The sequence below is a fragment of the Cinclus cinclus genome, chromosome 4 (assembly GCF_963662255.1).
Source record: "Cinclus cinclus chromosome 4, bCinCin1.1, whole genome shotgun sequence".
In the NCBI taxonomy this organism is placed as follows: Eukaryota; Metazoa; Chordata; class Aves; order Passeriformes; family Cinclidae; genus Cinclus; species Cinclus cinclus.
The window spans coordinates 70,377,434-70,399,737 of NC_085049.1; the positions used below are offsets into that span (position 1 = coordinate 70,377,434).

The 22,304-nt window shown below is 43.2% G+C and overlaps 1 protein-coding gene across 3 annotated transcripts in view; it reads left to right on the top strand.

Moving 5' to 3' along the window:
- The window catches only part of DENND5B (DENN domain containing 5B), a 100,752-nt gene that overhangs the window by 70,720 nt on the left and 7,728 nt on the right, over positions 1–22,304 (top strand). For 2 of the 3 annotated variants that reach the window (XM_062491533.1, XM_062491534.1), the window contains 8 exons: positions 376–526; positions 9,206–9,299; positions 12,427–12,558; positions 13,530–13,682; positions 14,152–14,230; positions 15,474–15,555; positions 20,061–20,189; positions 20,918–21,039. In XM_062491533.1, coding sequence (XP_062347517.1) covers positions 376–526; positions 9,206–9,299; positions 12,427–12,558; positions 13,530–13,682; positions 14,152–14,230; positions 15,474–15,555; positions 20,061–20,189; positions 20,918–21,039 — 942 coding nt within the window. Of the gene's footprint in view, positions 1–375; positions 527–9,205; positions 9,300–10,271; positions 10,383–12,426; positions 12,559–13,529; positions 13,683–14,151; positions 14,231–15,473; positions 15,556–20,060; positions 20,190–20,917; positions 21,040–22,304 lie in introns of all 3 variants that reach the window. The other variant, XM_062491532.1, reaches the window with a different exon arrangement.

Below are 22,304 nucleotides of genomic sequence, written 5' to 3' on the forward strand. Positions count from 1 at the left end.
GCTTGCAGCTGGCCTTGGAGGTCTCTGTTCTGCTGAAGAAGAAACAAATCAAGGAATTTCAGGGAAAGGTTGCACTGCTCTTGCCAGTTCCTAATGCATCTCCTAATGTAGGCTCCTGTAAATAACTGCTTGCTTAACAGCTAGCTTGCTTGCACCAGTGCTCCTTGTGTGGGGTAAAGAAACTTAAAGCAAAATTAGAAAACTTGCAGCACAAGTGTCTCCTCACCTCTGTGAGTGGCAGATTTCTGTGTCTGAGGTCCCTGTTTAACTTCCTAGAGGGTTTCCAGGGGCGTGAGCATGAGCACTGCTGTTGTGACAGCGTGAGCCCTCGGGCGGGTCGTGACGAGCTTGTTCACCTGTGACTGTCACCTGCAGCCCAGTCCATCGAGCAGAGGCTGATGAAGATTGACCACACAGCCATCCACCCTCATCTGCTCGATATGAAGATTGGCCAAGGGAAATACGAACAAGGGTTTTTCCCAAAGCTGCAGTCGGATGTCTTGGCAACGGGACCCACCAATAACAAGTAAGCACGGGTTTTGTTTTCTGGATTTAAAAACAGGTTTCTCATAAAAGTAATTCGCATAATTGAACAGAAGTCCTAATTTTGGATGGCCTGTAATCAGTCTGATGAACCCAAGAGCTGCTCTGGTTTGTATGGGCTGTGACTTTTGAAAATATAACCATAGTTTGGGTTATGTCAGGAAGGGTTAGCTCTGTTCCTCGCTGCTGTTTTCTGTTGAGTGCTAAGTACTCTGTCTTCTCAAGCATAGTTTTTGTTTTGTGTTTGCTCTTATGAGTTTCAAATTAATTGTTTTGCACTGAATACAGTAATTTGGGAACTCAAACCAACATTCAGATTATGAAAGAAATTTTGGTGTTGAAACCTTCACGCCATCATGTGAGATGAAATTAGTGTCCACTCAGTTCCTTTCTTTTCTTTAGCTGTTATTACACCACCCAGAGATTTTTATAGCTCTCTTTCAGTTGCCACATTGGAATTCCCTGGAAGACTAGCTTGATGAGGGTGGAAAGTATGTGGTTCTGTACCTGGGTTTCTTTTTTGACTCCGATAAGGTTCTGTGGTGCACTTTGATAGGAGGGTAGGGGTACCTGTAGCTGTGGAATTGAGCATGCTGTTACATGGTTTATTTATATTTAGTAACATGGGAACCTGGAGCACTGATACACTTTACATCTCTACAGTTATAATACAAAGTGCTCTGAGTTCCTTTATTTTTAATCTTTCTTCCTTCAAAACCCATGAATGAGGGGCTTCTCTCTCTTCAAAAGTGAAGTATTTGTGCATCACTGATCACAAACTCATTAAACTGTCAGCTGAAGCCCTCAGTTTTAGTTTCTGGAAGTCAAAATGTGGGAGCACAGGCAAATCCAAGAGCTTCAAAGGCTACAATTGTCCAAATGTTAAAGCTACCTCTTGTTTTAGACATGCATGCACACACAATGCTCTGAGCTTCTGCATGGGGTGCCCATTCAATTCTATTTATACACCTTTTGTGCATACCAGTGCTAGCTAAGCCCTTTTTAATAACCTGCTAGGAATAAGATTGGCAAATGATAAGATAAAGTAAGATATCCTTAAGCACTGAATTTTAAAGAAATGGAGTTCCTTAAAAGAAATTTTAAAAAACCCAGGACCAACCAACAAGGAGGAACGCATATTTCAAAGTTCCTTTCTTTTCAGTCTTCCTGCAAACATAGAATTGAATAATTGTATGGGTAATGGTCCTTTGAGGAAGGGAGGATTTCTTCATCTTGTGAGATGCTGTGTTTAGCAGTCTGCCTGTTATCCTTATGGGTGGGTTTCAGTTCTACAGTGTCAAGCAACAGTGTGAGTGTGCCCAGCTTGCCTAAAGTTGCTTATATCTTCTGTCTCTATTGCAAAAATCTTAGTGAATCTATGAATAAGCATCACTTAAAAACAGTTTTCCTTATGCCCTTTGAAATTTGCTTCTGTTAGACTGGTACCTGTTCTAAAATGGCTTTAACTCCTTGAGTGATAATTCTTATTTAGATTGCAGCATGTTTCAGAATTTGTAAGTACCAAAATCCCATTACTGACCACAAAGCGATGTCAAAGTGACAAATGTTTGGAATTCCCCCAGTTGTACGTTGCCAAAAAGGCTTGTAATTGGAAAATCTCAAGACCATCTGTTTATATCTTTCTTTTTCCTGGTTTTCATGTGAGCAGCTGAGATGACTCTTTCTCTCCCATTTAGGACATGTATTTCAGCTGATTTTACACCCATGTATAGAACAGCTTTTCCATGCTTTCTGCAAATACAGCATGACTCCTCTGAGTGCAAAATCAATTGAAGTATAGCTTTCCATTAATCTGAATTTCCCAGTGTATGATTCTTGAAGTTACATTTTACTTACAGGACTGGAGCTTTGCTTATGGGTGTGGGGTAAGAGAACATTCCAGCTGCATTTCCAGACTCTTCAGGTGTAGCTGTTTATAAAATTAATGCAATGGATATTGCTGTGTAGATGAGAATTATTTTTGCAGGCTTCAGTCTTACACAGCAAATTTTGTCCTGAATTTTGCATGGAAGTGTACCTGTGGGAAATGGGGAATAATTCCCATGTTGCAGTCAGTTGTTGCTGGACAGTAGCAAATAAACCAATTCAAAGCTGTTTTAATGAAAACACATCCTCAGTGGCCAGCAATCAGGGATGTATTGCTTCCCTTTCTGGGCTGATAAACTGACAAATATATCACCAGAGCTCATAATGTTATCTAGCTCTTCCTGTGAGCAGGAGGAGCACTGAAGATACCTCTATCAGTTACTGGGTTGTTACATGTGTAATATGCTGTCTCTAAATCACAAATATAATGCAGACAATAAACACTTCTAGCTTCAGTTCTAGATCCTTTATGTGATTTAAACAATTTAAACTAAACCCAAACCAATACACCCCACCCAGTTCTGTCCTCCTTCCTATCAGGCAGCAATGTACCACTTTAGGGACTCCCTCTGTGCTCCCTGCCTTTGATGCATCCCCCACATCATGGGAAAACCTTCTGAACCTACAGAAAGCAGCTGCAGCTTCCTCTGGGTACAAAAGCATCCCCTCCACGCTGCTCTAACCGTGTAAAGCAGCAGCTGCTGCAGAAGTCCTCCTAGAAAGCATCCCAGGAGAAAACAGGCTGCAGTCCCCCAGGCTGTTTGTTTGTTATTCTGGAAAAGAGCTGTGGTTTCCAGAGCTCTCATTTCCTTTCTCAAACCCCAGCACCACACTGTGGTTTCTCTGAGTTCCTTTCTTGCCTGTATTTTCTGCCAGGCTTTAAAATTGTAGCTGGGGACTCTAGTGGCTGGTGCATTTGCAGGAGTGGAATTTGAATGACAAAAAGCCAAGCTGCATAAACACTTCATGGTTTCTGATTAGCTAATTGTTAAAATTAGGGGGAATATGCTTACAGTGCAAAATTAAAACAATGAAACAAGCTGTGTTTTCAATCTAATTGATTACCTTGTAACTTAATTTGTACTAAGAAGCTTGATAAATGAGATTAAATATTGCAGAGGAAAACAGTGATTCCCAAGCATGGGAGTATATTTGCATTCTGGCAATTTGTATTGAATGCCTTCAAAGAACAACTGAATGGATTTTTTTTCTTGTTTATTTTGGTTTTCAAAAGAAGGGTTTGCTTTGTTACACGTTTACAAAATGGTGTTAATTACCCTTTTTTGCCTTCCTCTCTGTTCTGACCTGCTCCCCCCCACCATTTTTTTATTGGAGCCCTGCTTCCGTCCTTGCTTACTTTCCTGACCAGCCTGTTTCCTCTTTCCTGCCCTGGCCACTTCTATCACCTGAGCCCTTTCACTTGCATCCCAGCTTCCTGTGAGTTTTGTGCTTTTGTCTGTCCTCTGTGTCCTACCTTTCCTGCAGCAGTCCCCAAAGCAGGGCACAGTCCAAGTCTTCAAGCACAGATCCATCTGTTCTTGGCCTCTAACATCAGGCTTTTGCTGAGTGATGTGCTGCTCTTACCCATGAAGCAGATTTCAGAAGTTATTTGTTGGCTTTCTCCAGACATTTGTTCCCGAGCTGTGTTTTGCTGACCTGACCACTGTGTCAGTATTTATTTAGGAAACCCATGTGCTAGGAGTCTATGGAATTGGTTCATTTTTGTGCTCCATTTTATGACATGACTTGTGTAGGCACTGTCCTGTGGTCTTAATCTTCAGCCCCCTCCTTCAGGCTGGGGAGTGTGCATGGTTTATCTGCCTGGGACTATGGTTCTCCTCATTTTTAAACAGGACTCCTGTTTGCTTGTTGCTAGCATTTAGCATCAGCTAATGATTTTAAAGGAAATACTATGTATATATAACAGTAAGGGGTTGATGTATCTCTGTGTGATGACAGAATTTGTTCTGGTTTTAACTAATTTTTTTTTTTTTGTATAACAAATGGTCGTTCTCTTTTAATGGGTGCTTCATATTATATGGCCTTTTATTACCCCCCTGTCTGTGGGGTACTGTTTTAAGGCTGTGTTAAATGAAGGTACCTTCTTTTTTTTAATCAAGCCTAACAATTACAAGTAATATAGAGTCTGCAGTGCATCTAGGTGAGCATGAAATGAGTCAGCAATGAGCCATCCCTGTGCAGCACTGAGGTTATTTAAATTTTGTGAGTAGTAAAAAGCTCGCCTTTCAGGTAAGAAAATCTGAACCAAGCAGTTACTATACTTCAGGTAACCTAATGTAACAAACCACTGATGGGTGCAACGAATGTGCTCAAATGCATTCCTTTTCAAGAATAAAGTGTGGCTGACAATCTGTACTTAAAAACAGTTTCAGAAATACATGCTGTGGTGACTTGGAGCCTGATGGGTGAGTCTCCCGAGCTACTGATTCTCTGCTGAACTGGTGCAAGGCAGGAAAAGTGCAATTAGCTTCTTTGAGTTAATATGTCATTTTAACACAGCTGTGCAGAATTGAAGCTGACAGGGGAAAATGGGCACTGAATCTTTGCATCCGCTATTCCATTTGCTCTGCCCGGAATAGTACTCCTGTCTCAAGGGACTTGCACATCAGACACCTCATAGGACAGTGGTTCCTCAGGGCTTAAGAGGTGATGCTGGCAATTCACTACAGCTCTTCCTTGCAGAGGATGACAGTTGCCACCCTTTAATAGCAACTCTTTTCATGTAAACTGATGAAAAAGCCTGTCAGTGCAAGGCCACTCTCTTTAAGGCATTTTACTAATTTTTGTCCACCCAATGAGCAGTTTCAAGGCTTTCCTGTTCCACCTTATGGCAGAGATGGAAAAGGTGCAGAAGTCTCCATCTAAGCCTTCATTCTCCTTACCATGGAGCAGTGTTTGTGGAACAGATTCACACTGTCAGTCCATCCATGATCAGGTGGAGCTCAGTTTCAACGTTCCTTCTCTTGTTTGGTCTGTCGTGTGTATCGCACTTGGAACCTCTGTGGAATCCCACACAAAGTACATCTGAGCCCGAGGAGTTTGCATGTGCAGACTGTGTGTTTAATGTGTGCATGCTTTAGGCAGGTTTGGTGGAGGCTGCAGTACAGCTGCAGGCTAATTTGTGAATGCAGAAACTCAGATAACTCCTCTGATGGACATACACAGGTAGAATGGGGGTTGTCATGATTTGCAGACCTAAATAGCAGCCTGCCTCATGAGATGGTGCATATGAGGAGATTTAGGTTCTGTCCTGTAAACAAGTGCATTTGTCTCCTTCCTCCTCTCTGTTATCACTGTAAATAGATTGTAAGTTACAATAGTGATTTTCACGGTGATGGCAATTTTGGTTAAATCCATCTGAGAAAGAAGTTCTCTGGCAGCATGGTCATGTTTTGCAGTATAATGCTTGCCTGCTGCACCCATGTCTGATTTGGGAAGACATAATTTCTTCATTTCTCCAGGGAGCTTTAAAAAGGGGGGCTGGGGAGAAAGTAGGGGAAGAAAGAGATATGTACACATGGTTGCAGTACAGAATGGCAAGTCCCTGGTGCGAGCTGCTCTTTCGCTAGATTGTTTCTGACAGTGCAGCTTTGCTGCTGGCTGCCTCACCTCTTTTATTATAGAAATGTAAAAGATGATACTTAACATGGGATGTTTCAAATGTCACCATTACATTCCCTCCAACCTCTGCAAACCTCTGCCTGTGCTTGCTGTGTCTAATTTGGTACTAAATGGTACTGACTTGACTGCCTTTATGTTACAAAGGTCTTAGTTGGAGGTGCCGTACTTCATTTCTGTATGTTGAACTGAGCACAGTCTTCCGTGGTCCCTCCTCTGAAATATCACTGCTTTTCCACAGTCCCTAGAGGTGAGGAGCATTCATCTGTGGATATAGGAGTTAGATACAGGCAGACACACTGAGATGAGCCTTTCCCCACTTCTCCATGGAGGCAGCTTGTCCCTGGGCTCCCTGCAACACCGCACCCGAGCTGTGTCTGCTCCATTCCCAGAGACCTGGTGCTTGTAGCAATGCCTCCACTGTGAGGAATAAATTGAACATGCCAGTAGTCCGTGCTCATGGCCCTGCCAGCAAAAAGCTAAAGGGGAGAAGGCATTGTTGGGGTCAGGGAGTGCTTGGGCAGCATCCAGGCTGAGCAGAAGGAGGGCTTCATCTCCTCAAGTCAAGGAGAGGGCAGCAGTGGTTATCTGAAAAACCCAAGTCTAAGGGCTGACAACAAGCAAAGGGCTGCTGGAGAGAGAGCAGCTTTCCTTGCTGCTTTGGCAGCACCTGGGCTGGGGTGTGAATAGAGCAGCAGCTGATGACAGGGCCAGCAGAGGTACCCACACGGGATTTCAGCAGCCATGGGGACCTGGTGTGACCACTGGGGCTTTTATCCCCCCTCAAATCACTTCAAGTGAGCGCAGAGGGAGGAAGAGCAATTTAAAATGCAGTCACTGTGAGGAGAGGGAATGGTTATTGTAATACTAAAGCATTGTTTTGGGGAAATCGTATGCGCCCCAGTAAAGAAAAGGCTTGAAAAGATTTAGCTGCTTAATCCTATTTATCTACTGTTAGATGTTCACAAAACTGTCCAGAGAGATTCAGAGCAGCATCTGAATGCACAGACCTCACACAACAACTCAATAGCTCCTCTTCCTCAACTTAGAGTTTGGAAAAGAGGGAACATGCAGCTCACTGTGTCTAATTGCTCCAGCTAATGAGCAGCGGTCTTTTTTTTTTTTTTTTTTTTCATAAACATCCAACGATCTTCACTTTTGTATGATTAAAACATTCAAATAGTTCTGATTAATAATCTGGAAAATGCTCTGTGCCATCTCCCGGATGAAATACAGATCTGGAATGAACTGAAAATGCTTTAATGGTTGTGTATTATTTTGTAATTATTCTGTGGCTTTTGTTCTGTTTTCACCTTTGGCAAGATGTTTTCCCTAAAGGACACTTAAAGCAATTCTTTCACTCCCAGTAAATGCAGAAAGACACGTGGAGATGGATCCAAGCTCTGTCTAGAATTCAGAAAATAACCATAAAAATTAGAGCAGAAAACTATGATATGGGGTATTATTTGATCTATAACTTAAATTTGAAGTTTGTTATTTGCATTATGTTGTGTTAAATATAAACATGGTCCTGGCTTGCAATAAATGGAAGGTCTACAGAGCCAACTGGCTGAAGTCACATTAATATCTGCTATCCCCTGTTCAACAGAGTGCTTTTCTGTGGCATTTCTGTTTGTTGAGATTATTAAAATGTAGGGGTTTATTTTCCCCCTCTTAGTCATCTAACAAGGCTTTGGCTGTTGCTTCTGAAAAAAAAAAAAATTAAAATTATGACTTATTAAATTCAGGGGCTGTACATTTTTGAGACTTCTGTGGAGGTGCAAAGACACCTCTGTCAGTGATGTGTTCCTCTGATAAGGTATCAGCATTTGCTGTGCAGACACCTATTGGGCTGTTTTGTTAGCAGAGACTTGAGGCCACAAAAAAACCCCAAAACCTGCTTTAAAAATAAATGTGCTGTCATATGGAATACTGAGGTGATAAACCATAATTACATGCAGACCCAGATTTCTTCCTCTGTACTTGTTTTCTTGATGTTATTTGTGAGGTACAATGGGACTTGAGTTTGACTTTGAAAACAACACTTCCTGTGGCTTTTTTTCCTTTTGTATCTATGTGGTGAGCCAAAATTCAGTCTTTGGTTGACTTTGAAGGAACTGGTGAAGATAGTTATGTACACATTTGCAAAGTCCTTCTCTCTGGAAACAGAGGCCTTTTTCTGGTCACCTCCCTGCACTGCTCTTGGGTCATATTCCCCTCCCTACACACCCCCAGTGTTTTGCCCGTGTCCAATCCCAAGTTCAGCTCTGTGCAAGGGTTTCCTCCCCAGGCATTCATCTGCCTGTGTTGCCCACTGAAACTCCTTTCCTAAACACTTAGATCCCAAATTTTATTTGTATATGCTTCTGTTTGGAGTGCACACAGAAATACATGGGGTTGGGATCTGGAGGCTTCTGTCCTCACCAATACCACCTGTGTAGAGAGAGGAAAAATTCAACTAGACTTACATGAACAGGTGGGAAAAAAAAACAAGCTTTCTATGGTACTTAGAAACCAGATGCAAAAAAAAACCCTGATAAGGTTAAAATAGCAGCATGACTAATCCCAGGAACATCAGTATTGTTTATGACTTTTAGACATAGGTTACAGTTGTTAAAATTGCAATGAGAAGTTTGTCTCAAATAATTCCTGGAAGTACCACAGAAAGCAGAGAAAGGAGTAGCACTTCTCACAAAAGAGCAAAATTGTAGAAGTTGCTACTCAAATTGTTGTCTTTTGTTTTTTTGCTTAAGACACCGTTCTTGTCAGACCTCGTCCTATGCAGCAGTGTTGTTGGGTAACGAAGTACAGTGACTTACCTAGTGGTGGCATCAATGCTGTGGCACTACCTGCAGTTCAGGTACCGGGAGCTCTCACTGGAGACCCTGGCAGGCAGCTGGGCACGTTTACATCAGGATTTTTGTCCCTTGGGTGAGTGCTGGTCTGTCACCTCCCGGGTGAAGCAGACCTTCCCCTGCGGAGGTCAGGCACCAGCTCGCACCCGCGTCTACCGCCAGGTCCAAGCTTGGGCTTTCCCTTCTTTTGCTGCAGACCCCTTGGATGTGCTCAGCTCCTGACGCGGGCTTTCCCTCCTGCTTTTCTTCTGCTCACGCTTGTCTTCTCTCTGATTCCCCAGCCGCTGGGCCAGCCGCAGCACCACCACGCAGCGGAGGAAGGACCGCCTGCGGCAGCACTCGGAGCACATCGGGCTGGACAACGACATGAGGGAGGTGGGTGGCCTCATCTGAGGGCGGCACGAGCTGTGATCCAGGAGCTGGAGGTTTGGACAGCAACGCGCCCGTTCCTTGGGGCGGTTCCGTGGCTACTGTGTGGTTTGGTCGGGTCTCTGCAGCCGTTTGGATGCTGCTCCGCTTGTCGCAGATGCTGTACGGCTTCAAAGCACGCAGCATAAATAAAGTGCTTTTACTATTTTGGAACAAGAGAGCCCCACTGTCATCAGGAAAATGGCTTATTAGCTGGTTTAGATCCTGGGTGATGGCACAGCCCTGGCAGTGCAGCTGCAGAGCTCTGGCCGGGGTGAAAGTCTCTGGAAAAGTCACGTCCTTGAATAAATGTCAGCCCTGTAGAAGCAAATGAGGCAGGATTCCTCCTTTTTTATTGAAGGAACTTTTTTCCTTCCTCTTACATAGATTTCTGACAACAGTATGCTTATTTGAAAGGTTAAGACTCTGGGGCCTTTTTGCATGGGAACTCCCATGCATCTTGTAAATGTCAGTCACATACATGCATTTCTTTCCCATCTTTTCAGTTCCTCATCCTTCATTAAATATTTTCTGCCAGATTTTTCCATATGCTTCTATTGTATGTCACTAGCAAAAATATAACACTCACGCTGTTTTGTGGTAAAACTCTCTGAATGATGTTGGTCAGTGTTGGAGTTTGCCCTCTAAAGGAACCCGAGTGGATGAGAGGACTCTTCAACCATAGCTTTGAACAATGTTTCATGGAAGCACAGCAAAACAGCACTTGTACATGCTTGTCGCTATTTTTGCAAACAGGGCTTTGCAAGTATGTGTTAAACAGTGCCTCATGCGTGTATATCGCAGCAGAGCCTTTTCAGTACTTTGTCATGTATTTACTTTTCTTCTTTTTTTTGGCTGTGGATCATATGCATGCTTCTTTTGCTTTGTCTCCTCTTTCTTTCTGGCTGTTCTGCCATTGGGGCATCTGCCTCCTCTTAGCCATCGGAGGAGCTTTTGCTTCGTCAGAACTCAATGGCCTTCTGGGAGTGGGATCAGGGACCACCCCCTCCTGCACGGCCTCCTAAAAAATCCTTCTCTGAATGCTGCCTGGTATGTTTTAGTTTTTCTTGTTGAAAGCTGCTTTGGAGATGTTCTTAGCATGAGGAACCTCTGTCTTTGCTGCATCTCAAACCTGCCCCTTTCTTGTAGAGTATGAGCACGTCCCTGTAGTGTTTGGAAGTGTGGTTATAATCAGAAAAGTAGCTGGAAAGGAGCTTCCACACTGACTCCCTGGAAAACACAGTGGCTCCAAGGCTAAATGTAACAATTTCATTTCACTTTCTTTGGGTTTTTTTTTCCCATGTTGCTCACTTGACAATTCAGTTTAGGGTGTCAAATCCCAAAAGCATTGCATTCTGGTTGCCTGGATCATTTCATCCCAGTGTGCAAGAGGGTGGTGGTGCATGGATGTTGATGAACAGGCAAAGGGCAATCTAGCTGATTCTCTCAGCCCACCCTTATTCTTCTCTGGAACCCTAGAGTTTTGTTTTATTTTTAGTTTTAATATAATAAGATATACAATGAATAAAGTAAGGTTATCTGTGTTTTGTACTCTTCAGACTATAACCACACTTTTTCCACCTTCGCATTTAAAAAGAAATATTAGTTTTTTCTAGTTATATATTTCCTGTATCACTTTTTCACTGGTTTTGCTGGTTTTTTTTTTTTTTTTTGCACTGAGATAAAGTCACTTGTGAGGTTGCTTGTTGAAAAACACATTTTCATTATCCATAACTTTTTCTTTTATTCCTACCAGTAGTTTTTGAACTATTTTAAAATCCTTTCAGTATTGGTGAAACTGTAGTTATGTAACTGAGAACTTCAGTAGAACACAGCTTTTTCATGGCAGAACCCTACATTCTTGTCTGACCTGTTAGAGTGATGCCAAGTGGTTCCTGTCCAAATTTCTGTGTTGAGAAAAAACCATTCTGTGGTTCTATGGAATAAATTTTCTGCCTAGATGAAAAGCTCCAAGGATGCAGCAGCCATAGCGACCTCTCAGTTCCCCAGAAAACCCAGCCAGCAGCAGCAAGAATTCCTTGGAGGAATGTGATCTGCTCCTTCCAGGAAAGAGTGGTCACTGTCACACACCATCCCCCAGAGAGGCATCATTAACTTGACAAAAACCCACTATGGAAACAGCATTCCCACACCAGGCTATGAGCACTGGTTTTCAAGATTTTATTTTGCAACATTCTATTATCTTGGGGTTTTTTTTAAGAAAAAAAAAGATTAATATTGCTTGAACAACATTTTGATAGTTGTGGCCAACTTCTCAGCCTTGCTCAGTATGTAGCTCTCTCACTGATGCTGGGGTCAGAGGTCACTTGCTGATTGGTTTGTGGATTTTGGCTTAACAAAATAAACAAACAAAAAAAAAAGCAAAAATTACCCTACCCCTGAAGACGAGGCAGTGGAACAGGAAAGTTTGAAAGTCTTCAATTATAGCTTGGATTGTTTTTTAAAGAGTATGTGGATTTTTATCCATATTTAGCAATTACCATAGCAAGAACATGAATGATCCGAAGTGTCAATTCTGCTTACAGTGAACTTCACTTGTAATCAAGAAGTTAACTGAGAATAAAATTAAGTCTTGTTTTTCCTGTATAAACTACCTAGATGAAAAGTAATGGATTAAATCTTTCTCGTTTGTTAAGTGTATTTCTGCTTCTTATAATTTATTTTCAAGGGATTATTTTTCTATTCATGTATAGTGTTGTCACAAATTAGACAATTTTAATATTTTTTTTTTAGTGAGAAATTACAGTAGAAAGAAATTTTTCTTGGTGTTTTGACTTTATTGCTGAATGAAGGTATTTCACTCTATGCACTTGTGCCTAACTTCATGCTGGTGACTAACAGCACAGTTCACTGGCTAATACTGACCCATTCTGCACCACTCAGGAAAATAGTTTGCTTTTTATGTTGTCAGAAGAGATCATTCTACTTCTCCAGCCTGACACCTAAGCATCAGATAAATCAAGATTATGTTTCTAGATTAACACAAGTTCATTTGTTTTCACCACCTTGCTTGCCTAGCATGAGGAGAGTCACTCTGACCTGTAATATCTAATATTATTCTCTTTATTTTTAGAAATACATGCAGGAGGCAAGGAGTTTAGGTAAAAATTTAAGGCAGCCCAAACTGTCAGACCTCTCTCCAGCTGTGATTGCACAGACCAACTGGAAATTTGTGGAAGGGCTGCTGAAGGAATGTCGCATGAAGGTAAGTCATCCATCCCCTTTGTGCTCTCCCCTGAATTGCAGTGAGCTCAAATAACACCTGCAGATGTTCTCCTGATTCACAGCTGGAATGGCATTGTTCTGTTGGAACACCTGGTTATTGCAAGGTGGATGTCCCTGTAGTGTTTTTCAACAGCTAAAAGAGAAAGGACTGTGTTTTCACTCTTCTGCTTATGCAGTTGAAGTTGATGGAAGAAGTAGAAGGCACAGGAAGGAGAATCAGCATGATCAGACATCTTCTGGAGGATTTCCTTTAATTGTTCATATTGACATGTAGCCTAAATAGAATGGCCTGGATGCCCTTGGTCAAAAGGAAAGAATTCAGCACACGTGGCTTGTGCATGTTGTTTATGCAGAGCAAATGAAGTATAACAGTTCCTAATATTAAAGAAGTTTTTATAGCCATGGACATACAACTTCTTTGTGTCTGTTGCAGTTGCTAGTATATTGCTTTACCTGAGTGTTAAACTTTATTGGCTGTAACAAGAATTAAAACTGAAGGTAAGTAAGACTGGGGATGTATTCTGTACTCTGCTTGGCAATAGACCAGCAGTGTAGAACTAGGACAATAGATAAATGGTACAGAAATAGGACAGCTGGAACAGCCTCCCCAGGGTAGCGGTCACAGCACCAAGGCTGCCAGAGTTCAAGAAGTGTTTGGACAATGCTCTCAGACACATGGTGTGACTCTTGGGCTGTCCTGTGCAGGCACAGGAGCTGGATGTGGTCTTCCTGGGTCCCTTCCAACTCAGGGTATTCTGTCATTCAAAGTAATTAAGCAAACTTTTTAAAGGTAATTATTTTTATTAATTTACAATCTCTGCGAATAGAGATTAATTTTCTCTCTATTAGCCATGGTCTCTAGATTAAATATGTGTAAGTAAACACATCTCTAAATTCTGTCTCTTGTTGGATAACATTCTCAGAAACTGTTGGGATTTTTTTGTTTAATAGACTAAACGCATGTTGGTGGAGAAAATGGGCCATGAAGCAGTTGAGCTGGGACATGGAGAAGCCAACATAACAGGTCTGGAGGAAAATACACTGATTGCCAGTCTCTGTGATCTCCTAGAAAGAATCTGGAGCCATGGTCTGCAGATCAAGCAGGTTGGTAAATACCGTGTGTCCTCTCTGCCTTTTAAGCTGCTACTCAGAGATATAACTCCAAGATAAAGCAGGAGGTGTCTTTGGGATCCATGCCCTGGTTTATATTTTGCAAAGGTTTGAGGAGTTTTGGGTGTTTGGGGTTTTTTTGGGGGGATTGTTTGGCGTTTCTCCCTCCAGAAATTGTGGTGGTGTTGTCAAGTACATGTTTGGTTTATTCCCTTTCAACCTTCACACAGGAAACCCAGAGGGAGTCCAAAGAAACAAGGTGGGTGGTGTGGTTGCTAGATCAGTGGGATGGTCCTCTCTTCCTGGGGTTTCATGGCCCAAAAGAGAAGGACTGGTTTTCATTACTGAAAATTTTACCCATTCAAATGCCATTCCATTAGTCTGCCATATTTATTGGGCATTATTATTAGTTGTCTTTTTGCCTGGTTTATTTAAACTAACATTCTACCTATTCAATGTCCAGGGGAAATCTGCATTGTGGTCCCATTTGCTTCAGTACCAGGAGAGAGAAGAGAAGCAAGAGCACAGTGCAGAGTCCCCAGGTGAGTACTTGGGAGGTGACTCCATGGGAAGTCCATCACAGCAAATGAGCTCAGCCATGGGAGGAATGTTGCAACCACATGAAAGCTGTGCAGGATTTTCAGTGTATTTGCTTGCTAATACCACATTTACATCTTGAGACTTCTTTTAATCATTGTGGGGCTGTCTTGATGTCTGGACAAAATGGATTGAAATCATTGGAGGCAAAGGAACATAGTTTCCATCCTTGTCTGGAAAATCACTTGATGTATGTGCAGTACCTTCATTCCCTTTTAATGAGCAGTGAGTGAGGTATGAGAAGCAGTGTCTCCACAAGAGAGAATTTCTGAAGAGGCTGAAAGCATGGAGCTGGGAATAAGACAGCTGACATTTTTCTTTCAGTGAGCATAATCTGTCTCTCATATCCCAGTATGAATAACTCCATGTTCAGAAAATCTTTATACTGCTGGGTGGTACAGTTAAGAAATTGTGTCATTAATCTCTGTCCATCAGTCTGGGTGCTCAATTTATGCTTTGGCTTGGCCCCTTACAATCACTTAATTACTTCTGTGTTTTAAGTGAGGTTTTCTGATAACCTTGAGATGTCCATGCCCTGTGGCTGGAGTACTGTAGTAAAAGTCTCTGAATTTCAGTGGGTCATCTTGCAAGGACTCTCCAATTCAAATCCTGCAGATGGGAGCCTGTATGATCAGTCTTCAAAGAGGCATTTATGGAGAAACTTGTCTGTCCCATGAAAAGACTTTTTAATAAGCTTCAATGAGTAATGCACTAAACAATCTGGCTGGCAGGCACAAATTCCTGAGAGCAAACTGTGTCACCACAAAATGGTTTGATCACAGCAGAGCACAGAAATGCATGCCATTCTTTGCATGGAATATGTTACTGTAGCTTAATTTTATTTGAGTTTTTCTCAGTTGTGAGCTTTCCATAGAAATAAACTATTAATAATTCTTACTAATAAAATTCATTGCTGTACAGATTTAAGTGATGGTATTTCACATAAGAAAAAAAAGAAAAAGGATGCTAGATCTCCCAGGTTCAGTGCTGGGTTAAGGAAAGAATAGATAGTATATTCAGAATTTTCATTTTGTCTACTTCTACGTTTCCAGGATAGAGCTAATGACAATGCACAGAAACAGTGCAGTTACCAGCCACTTAAGATTGTTTTCAGCTGTATGTTGAACAAATGTATTGCAGTCTATTACTGTAACGTTGTATTAACTATGTGTATTTTCTCCACTCTAGTTGGTGGTGGAACAGAAAGACGAAAGTCTGATACAGGAATTACTCTGCCTACATTGAGGGTTTCCCTGATACAAGATATGAGGTATGCAGTTTGGTTCCTAAAGCATTAGTTGTAGCTTTAATTGTGTAGCATGAGGTAAAGATCCTCACTGGCTCTGGGTCTGCAAAGGCTAAGGAGAATTAAACCTTCTCTTCAGTCCACATTCAAATATACAATGTGTTGCCTTTCTGTTTTGAAAAACTTGTTTTGTGTGTTCACTTGATCTATTTTAGTGAGCAGAGAATGAAAACCACACATATTTTACTGCAATTTCTGTTTTCCCAGGGGAATACTTCCAGTAGTAAAGCCAGCTTGTACAAATAACAGCAGATATATTCAATTCCTTGGTATTTTCAGTTTGTTTCTTTTCATTCCTTTTTTTTAATTACTGACTCAGCAAGTTCAGTTGGTAGGCAAAGCAAAGGGACATAAAAACCTCCTTGCAATGCCTGAGCAATATTCTTTCTTGTCAACTAGCATTTAATGGCAGGTGGTAATAAATATACAAGTTTAGAAGTTTAACCAGACCTAGAATTTGGGAGAGTTTAAAGCTGGGATGTGAAGTTAAGGCAGGTTCTCTCCAGTGGGCCACAGCGTGGCTCTGGAGACCTTTTCAAGCAGTGTTTGTTTGGAACCAGAAGGATTAAAGAATCAGAAGAGATGGAGGCTGGTGTGACAGCAGCAGGCAGAAGTTCTTCAGGGCATCTCCTTGATTAAGCCACTGCCAGGTCAGGCCACTGTTTTGACACTTGTCTTGCCAGGACTAAGGATAGACATGCTGTGAAAAGAGAGGAGGAGCAATGCAATAATGCTCAGCCGTGAAGAGCTGAGAGCCATTGCTGACAGTTTAATGTGTAAGACAACGTGAGTACTGTTTCTTATGTTTGTCTTACACCTGAGGATATGGCCAAAGAACCTTAGGGTAAGAATAAGATTTATTGTAGTTAGTTCACAAAACCCTGATGTCAGCGATGTGACTTTTACTACATGTGTTGATAGATTAGTCAGATTTTTCTGGGGAAAAAAAAAAAATCACTGTACTCCCCACCTGCAGTGTGCAACCTTTTAGTTTGATTCTGTAGTTTTTTGATTCCTCGAGTCTTTTGTTCTGATTTCAGAGAGCATGACGTGCCACGTACGCCTAAAACAACATGCAAAAGAGGGAGAGAGAATACATACAGTGTAATTAGGGGTGTAGTGCCAAGAGGTCATTTTGAACATGTGTCTGCCATTTTAGCATCCCTCTCATGGGATGTGGCAGCTCTCTCCTTAATTCAGTCCTGGGAGACTAAGAGGCATGTAGAGGGCCAGTCTGAGGGAGGATGAAGGAGGATCTGGAGCAGAAACTCCTGTGCTGGGAGGGGTTTGCTGACAGAGGAGGCTGTGTATGCTCGCTGCTGCTGCGTGCATGGGTTCTGGCTTCCACGGGCGTCCACTGGAGTAATGAAAGCTCAGCGTGCATCTGAGCTCACTTGTTTGAATCACAGAAGTTTTTCTTACTGCCCGTCAGAGAAAAAGTACAGAAGCAGAACATCACCTTTTGTAATATCTCGGGTGTTTGTGATTGTTCACAAACATGTCTGGTCATAGAAAATGCTGGGCAGACGGTGAGTTGAATTTGTTGTCTCTGATCTTGAGGCATACTGTCTCCTGCTTGGAAGGAATGCTGCCTAATATTTGTTTGCACACACAGACCCAGGCTGAAGTTGAAGGATGGGTAATGGTTAAATTGCAGGGCTTATGGTACTGACTGAGCTAATGGCTGGAGGATTAAGCATTGCCTTAAGTAGGGCTTGTTTCTGATGGCTCATGCAAGGTTATGTAAACAACTTAAAAGCAATGCTGAGTCACAGTCATGCTCGGAATATCCCATGTGCTACAGGTACTGTGGTGTGTCCTTTGCTCCCCTCCAAAAGAGCCAGGCATTAAGACGTGGTCAGGAAGATGCCCAGGGTGTTTATTTTGGTTATGTGCATGGAATCTCAATGGCACGAGCCAGCCCCGGGGCACTCCCTCCAGCCTTTCCTTTGGTACAGATCTGCCTCATCTCTCCAACCCCTCTTCCAGCTACAGCCTGCTTCCAGCATGGCCTCACCCTTCAGGCATTGCTGAGCATCCAACCCAAACAGGTCTCCCCAAAACCTTTGGTCCAGCTGGATTCAAGTTTCTGATCCTTCCCCTTCCCCTTTGGGCAAGCTCTTCCTTGCTATCAGGACTTTCTGTCCTGCCTGTGTCTGGCCTCCCTCCTGAAGGGAGCCGGCCGCTGGGCCCACAGCAGTGATGCTTAACCTGCTGTGTTCAAAAGAAAGGCTGAGCAAAGCCCTGCTGCCTACCTGGGATGAGCTGTAGGCTCCTTCCTGACTGTGCTGGCATGGGAGTGTGCACAGCACCCTGGGGCACAGTGGCAGCTGTAACCTCTGCTGTCAGCACAGCTGTTTGCAGAGGGTTTGTCTCACCATACCCCAGGCTTACATTTGACAGGGCAAATAGATTTTTCTTTATTACTAATGGGATTAAAAGCAAGTCCAAACCAGGGGAGTTGCACTGAAATAGCTGTTCAGTGCTCTGACAAGAAGAATTTGCTGTGCAGTGGGGAGCATACGGTGCTTACACTTAGGTCACCGATAAAAATAGAGCTGTTCTGACTCTCCCAACTGACAGTGAAATAAATTTGGGTTCCTCCATGCTCTGTTCTGCTACACTCTGCTTTTGCTGACACCAAGACTGATTACTGAATCTTCTTCATATCTCTGACAAGCTGCACGCTTGCAGATATTTACTTTTCCCAAATGCACAATTAATGCTAATCTAGTCTGAACCAGACACAGGTAATGAAGAGCTGCAGAGCGTGCATGGAATAAGGTTGAGTCCATCTGTACTTGAATCTTCTCACAGTGAAATAGCATATTCTGCTCAGTGTTTCATATTAGATGTTATTCAAGCTGAGCACTCAGAGAGAAGGGGGAGGAGGTGATAGTCTGTGCTTTGATCTTCCCATCTCAAAAGGCTTGAAATGTCTGAGGAGAGTGTCTCAACATGATGTAGTTGAGTGTAGCATGCATCCTGTTTCTCAGGGACTGTGGGTCACATGTCCAGCTCTCTGCTGGAAGGTCTAATGCTGGCTGCCATGCTCTGTGCCAGGAAGGCTTTTCCTGTGCCAGGAGCAAGGCTTCAGCCTTGCAGGTCAGCCTGGCACAGAGCAGTGCTGCTGGGCTGTGTATCCTCTTCATTTGTGCAGAGATGACTTGTATTTCTGGGCAGCTCCGAGTTGTTCTTTGCAAATTTGCCCTAAAGGTCCTGGGCTTGCTCTGTTAGAGGCTCTATAAACAAGAGAGTAGTTTTCTCAAATAATGCAGGGACTAAATATAACACAAAGCACACACTTGGGTGTAACAGATGGGGGAAAGCACGAGACAGTGAGACTATAGTAGTCAATGTAAAAAGCATCAGTCACAGCATGACTTTGTTGGATTTCCTTTGGAGTAAATATTGCCACATCCCCCAGCACTCAGCAGTGCTGAGGAGGAGGGCTGCCAAGGAAGTTGCAGGAGCTGGACAGTAAATTGCAACTGGGATTAGTTCAGACTTCAGCTGATGGTACTTGGAGCCTGCTATGGAGATTTGGAGGTCTGAATTTTCTGTGCACTTAACACGCACGAAAATTAAGAAATTGCAGCCTTTTCTTTCCCCCTGCAAACTGTTACTAATTTTCCTTGTTTTTTATTTAACCAAGTGGCGAGTTACTGGAAGCAACTTCATCCTGCCATGGCAGTTCTCTTCCTCTTCTAAAAATCCCTGTGCTCTAAAACTAGAGTTTCTGGCATTCTCCAAACTCAAATGTGGGAAGTTTAAAAAGAGAAAGAAAAGCAGAACCATAGAAGAAAGCCCCTGTGGAACATTTCTGCTTTCCTGCAGATGAAACATATGGAGGGCTGTTCAAATTATCACTTACAGGAAGGCCTCTTATATCCCTAAAAATGTGATTCTGCTTGCAGCTTCCTGTTGCTGTTTTTGCCTTGGCAGTCCTCCTTTTCTCAGATGTGCCATTGCTGCTGCCCTCGAGGTGTTTGTTAGAACCTTCAGAGCCACTGTGGTTTGGAGAAACTCTCTGGAGGTGTTTGTCCTCTGCCCTCCCAGACAGACCTGTTCAAGTCAGCAGCTTGAGGGGGCAGCTGAGCTATAAGTGGGTCTCACAAGTGGGTCTCTTCTGCTTTTTTAAAGGGTTACCAGTGTCCACAAGAACATCTGCCTCTGGCAGTGCAGGGGTAAAGAGGTTTACCCCTCCTGCCCTTGGCCAGGAAGCCACAGAGCAGCTCCTGCAGGCTGCCATGCCCAGGAAAAGCTGTCCCCTGTCCTTGTGCCAGTCTGGGGCTGCCGGGGATCTCATGGCCACAGTGCAGGGTTCTGGAGGGCCCTGCTGGGGATCTCTCCAGAAATCGTGTCAGAAGACATTTTCCAGTTCACCTGCTGCATCGTCACACTGGATGTTGCCATTTGAAGCATTCAGAATTTTTATGATTCATCTATTTGTTCCCCACACATTTCAGGCACGTTCAGAACATGAGTGAGATAAAGACTGATGTGGGGCGAGCCCGAGCCTGGATAAGACTTTCTCTGGAGAAGAAGCTTTTGTCTCAGCACCTGAAGCAGCTGCTTTCCAACCAGGCACTTGCAAAGTAAGCCAGCTCTTTTCTTCAAACTTTCACGTTGTGAAAGTGATGTCTCAAGGTGCTGCTGCTTGGGGTACAGCCAGGCACACTGTTTGGGGACTGTGGTTTCCAGCTAGAAGTGATTGAAGGGCAGGGGAGAGCTGGGAGAGGCAGTACTGCCCACCCAGCGGGGCAAGAGTCTGCTAATCTGCATGGAAAACACATCACAGGTTTCTGGAAGAAGGCATTAGTTCTTGGTCAGATCCCTGCACTGTCCAAGCCACGTTGCAGCCCTACAGATCCTTGAACTGCAGAGTGCTGGGAGGACCCCAGCTGCTGCTTGGTGCATTCTGCTGAGTTTTCTGTCGCAGTAGGGAGCAGAAGGAAAATGAGGTTATTAGATGAGACCATTCCACAGTGGGAAGGTATGGGGAAGAAATGAAGTTGCTGTATGTGGGTTCAGATCTGCTGCTGTGAGTAGTGTTAGTTTTTTTACCTGTGCTCTGCAGTAAACCCCAAACTGAGAGGAACTCATTAGCCTTGCTGTAGGAGCAAGGAGCCGGGAGTGCTCCGTAAAACACGTGTAGCACATTTACATGCCCTCTGTGGGTTTCTAGCAGCTTCTGTTACTGGGGAGTCACACCTCCCATTAAGAGCCACTCTTCATTTGGAGTTTTGAGATTCAAGCACCTTTTAAGATACATGGTGCTTTTTCAACAGCAGCAACAAAAGTGCCATGTGCTTGTTTCTCCCAGGAAACTTTACAAGCGTTACGCTTTCCTGCGCTGTGAAGAGGAACGGGAACAGTTTCTGTATCACCTGCTCTCACTCAATGCTGTGGATTACTTCTGCTTCACAAGCGTCTTCACTACAATCAGTGAGTTGGAGAATCAATTTTTTTCCCCCTGACTAAAAATTAGTTGCTGTCATGATTTGTAAGAGATGATGTTGCTGGTGCCTGAGTAGCTGAGCCCTTATCAGGAAGCCTTGGTTGTTGCTGCAGGGCTCCTGGGTGCTGGGTGTTGCTCTGGGAAACCAGCTGAAGTGCCAAGGTTGTGTGGGAGTGCTCTGGATAAGAGCATTGCACAAAGGAGAGTAATCAGCAGAGAGTGCTGCTCTCTGTACAGTTTCTTTCAGCTTCCCTCCCAGACAAGTATTCTACCTCCTAATGCTTCTTTCTGGCATTCATTAAGTGTGCATACTAGCAGTCTGCTCTCCTCAGGCTGAGGAGGAGATGGAAGATTGGAGGACGAAATACTTTGTGCTTCTCTGTGTATTTTAAATCTCTTTTTGTCTCTTCTTAAATGCCAGAAAAGTTCCTGTTCTCACTCTCTCTTGTAAAGAGGAGAGCAGAGATTGGATTGATATCTGGAAATTAATCTTTGTTTCTTCAGTACTGGACAATGCAGAAGAAGCAAGATGCCATTAGATGACCCAATTATTTGAATTTACCTGAGCAGCTGTTATGTTCAATTTTCCTGCCTGTTCAGAGTGAAGTGAAGCAAGTTTTACATAGCTGTCAAAACAGGGACTCATTTCTACTTTTTCTCCTCTTAAAGCAATAATTCCCTTCAGAACTAGAGCAGCACAAAGAGATTTATTCAGCCTTGATTACTTTATTTCTGTGGGGCATCCAGATTAACAGCTTTCTCCTGTAGGACAAGTGCAAGGGATTTGAGAGTATTTTATTTAGTACAATATGATTGGCTGGCACACAAAAAGTAAAAGAGACTGGCTTAGCTTTCCCAGTTAAAAAGGCAGCTTGTGAAACATAAGGGGGAGAGTGAGTCTTGCAGTGCTAGAGGTGCAGTGTCAGAGTCAAATCCAAACTGGAGTGGGTGGCAGCCCTTGTCTTAAGCATATGAGAGTGGTACAGATTTAAAAGCAGAAGAGTAAGAGAATAAGAACAGGAATAAGAGTAAAGAGGGGGATGTCCACAGAGACACGCCAGACCTGAGAGTCTGGCTGTGGTGTTAGCAGCCATGCCAGCATTACCTGTTGCAGCCTTGAAGGGCGCCTGTACGAAAGACGGGAACAAACATTTATCATTTACCTGTTGCAGTAGGACAAGGGGTGATGGTTTTAAACCAAAAGGGGGTCAGTTTAGGTTAGCTATAAGGAGGAAGTTCTTTTACATTTTGG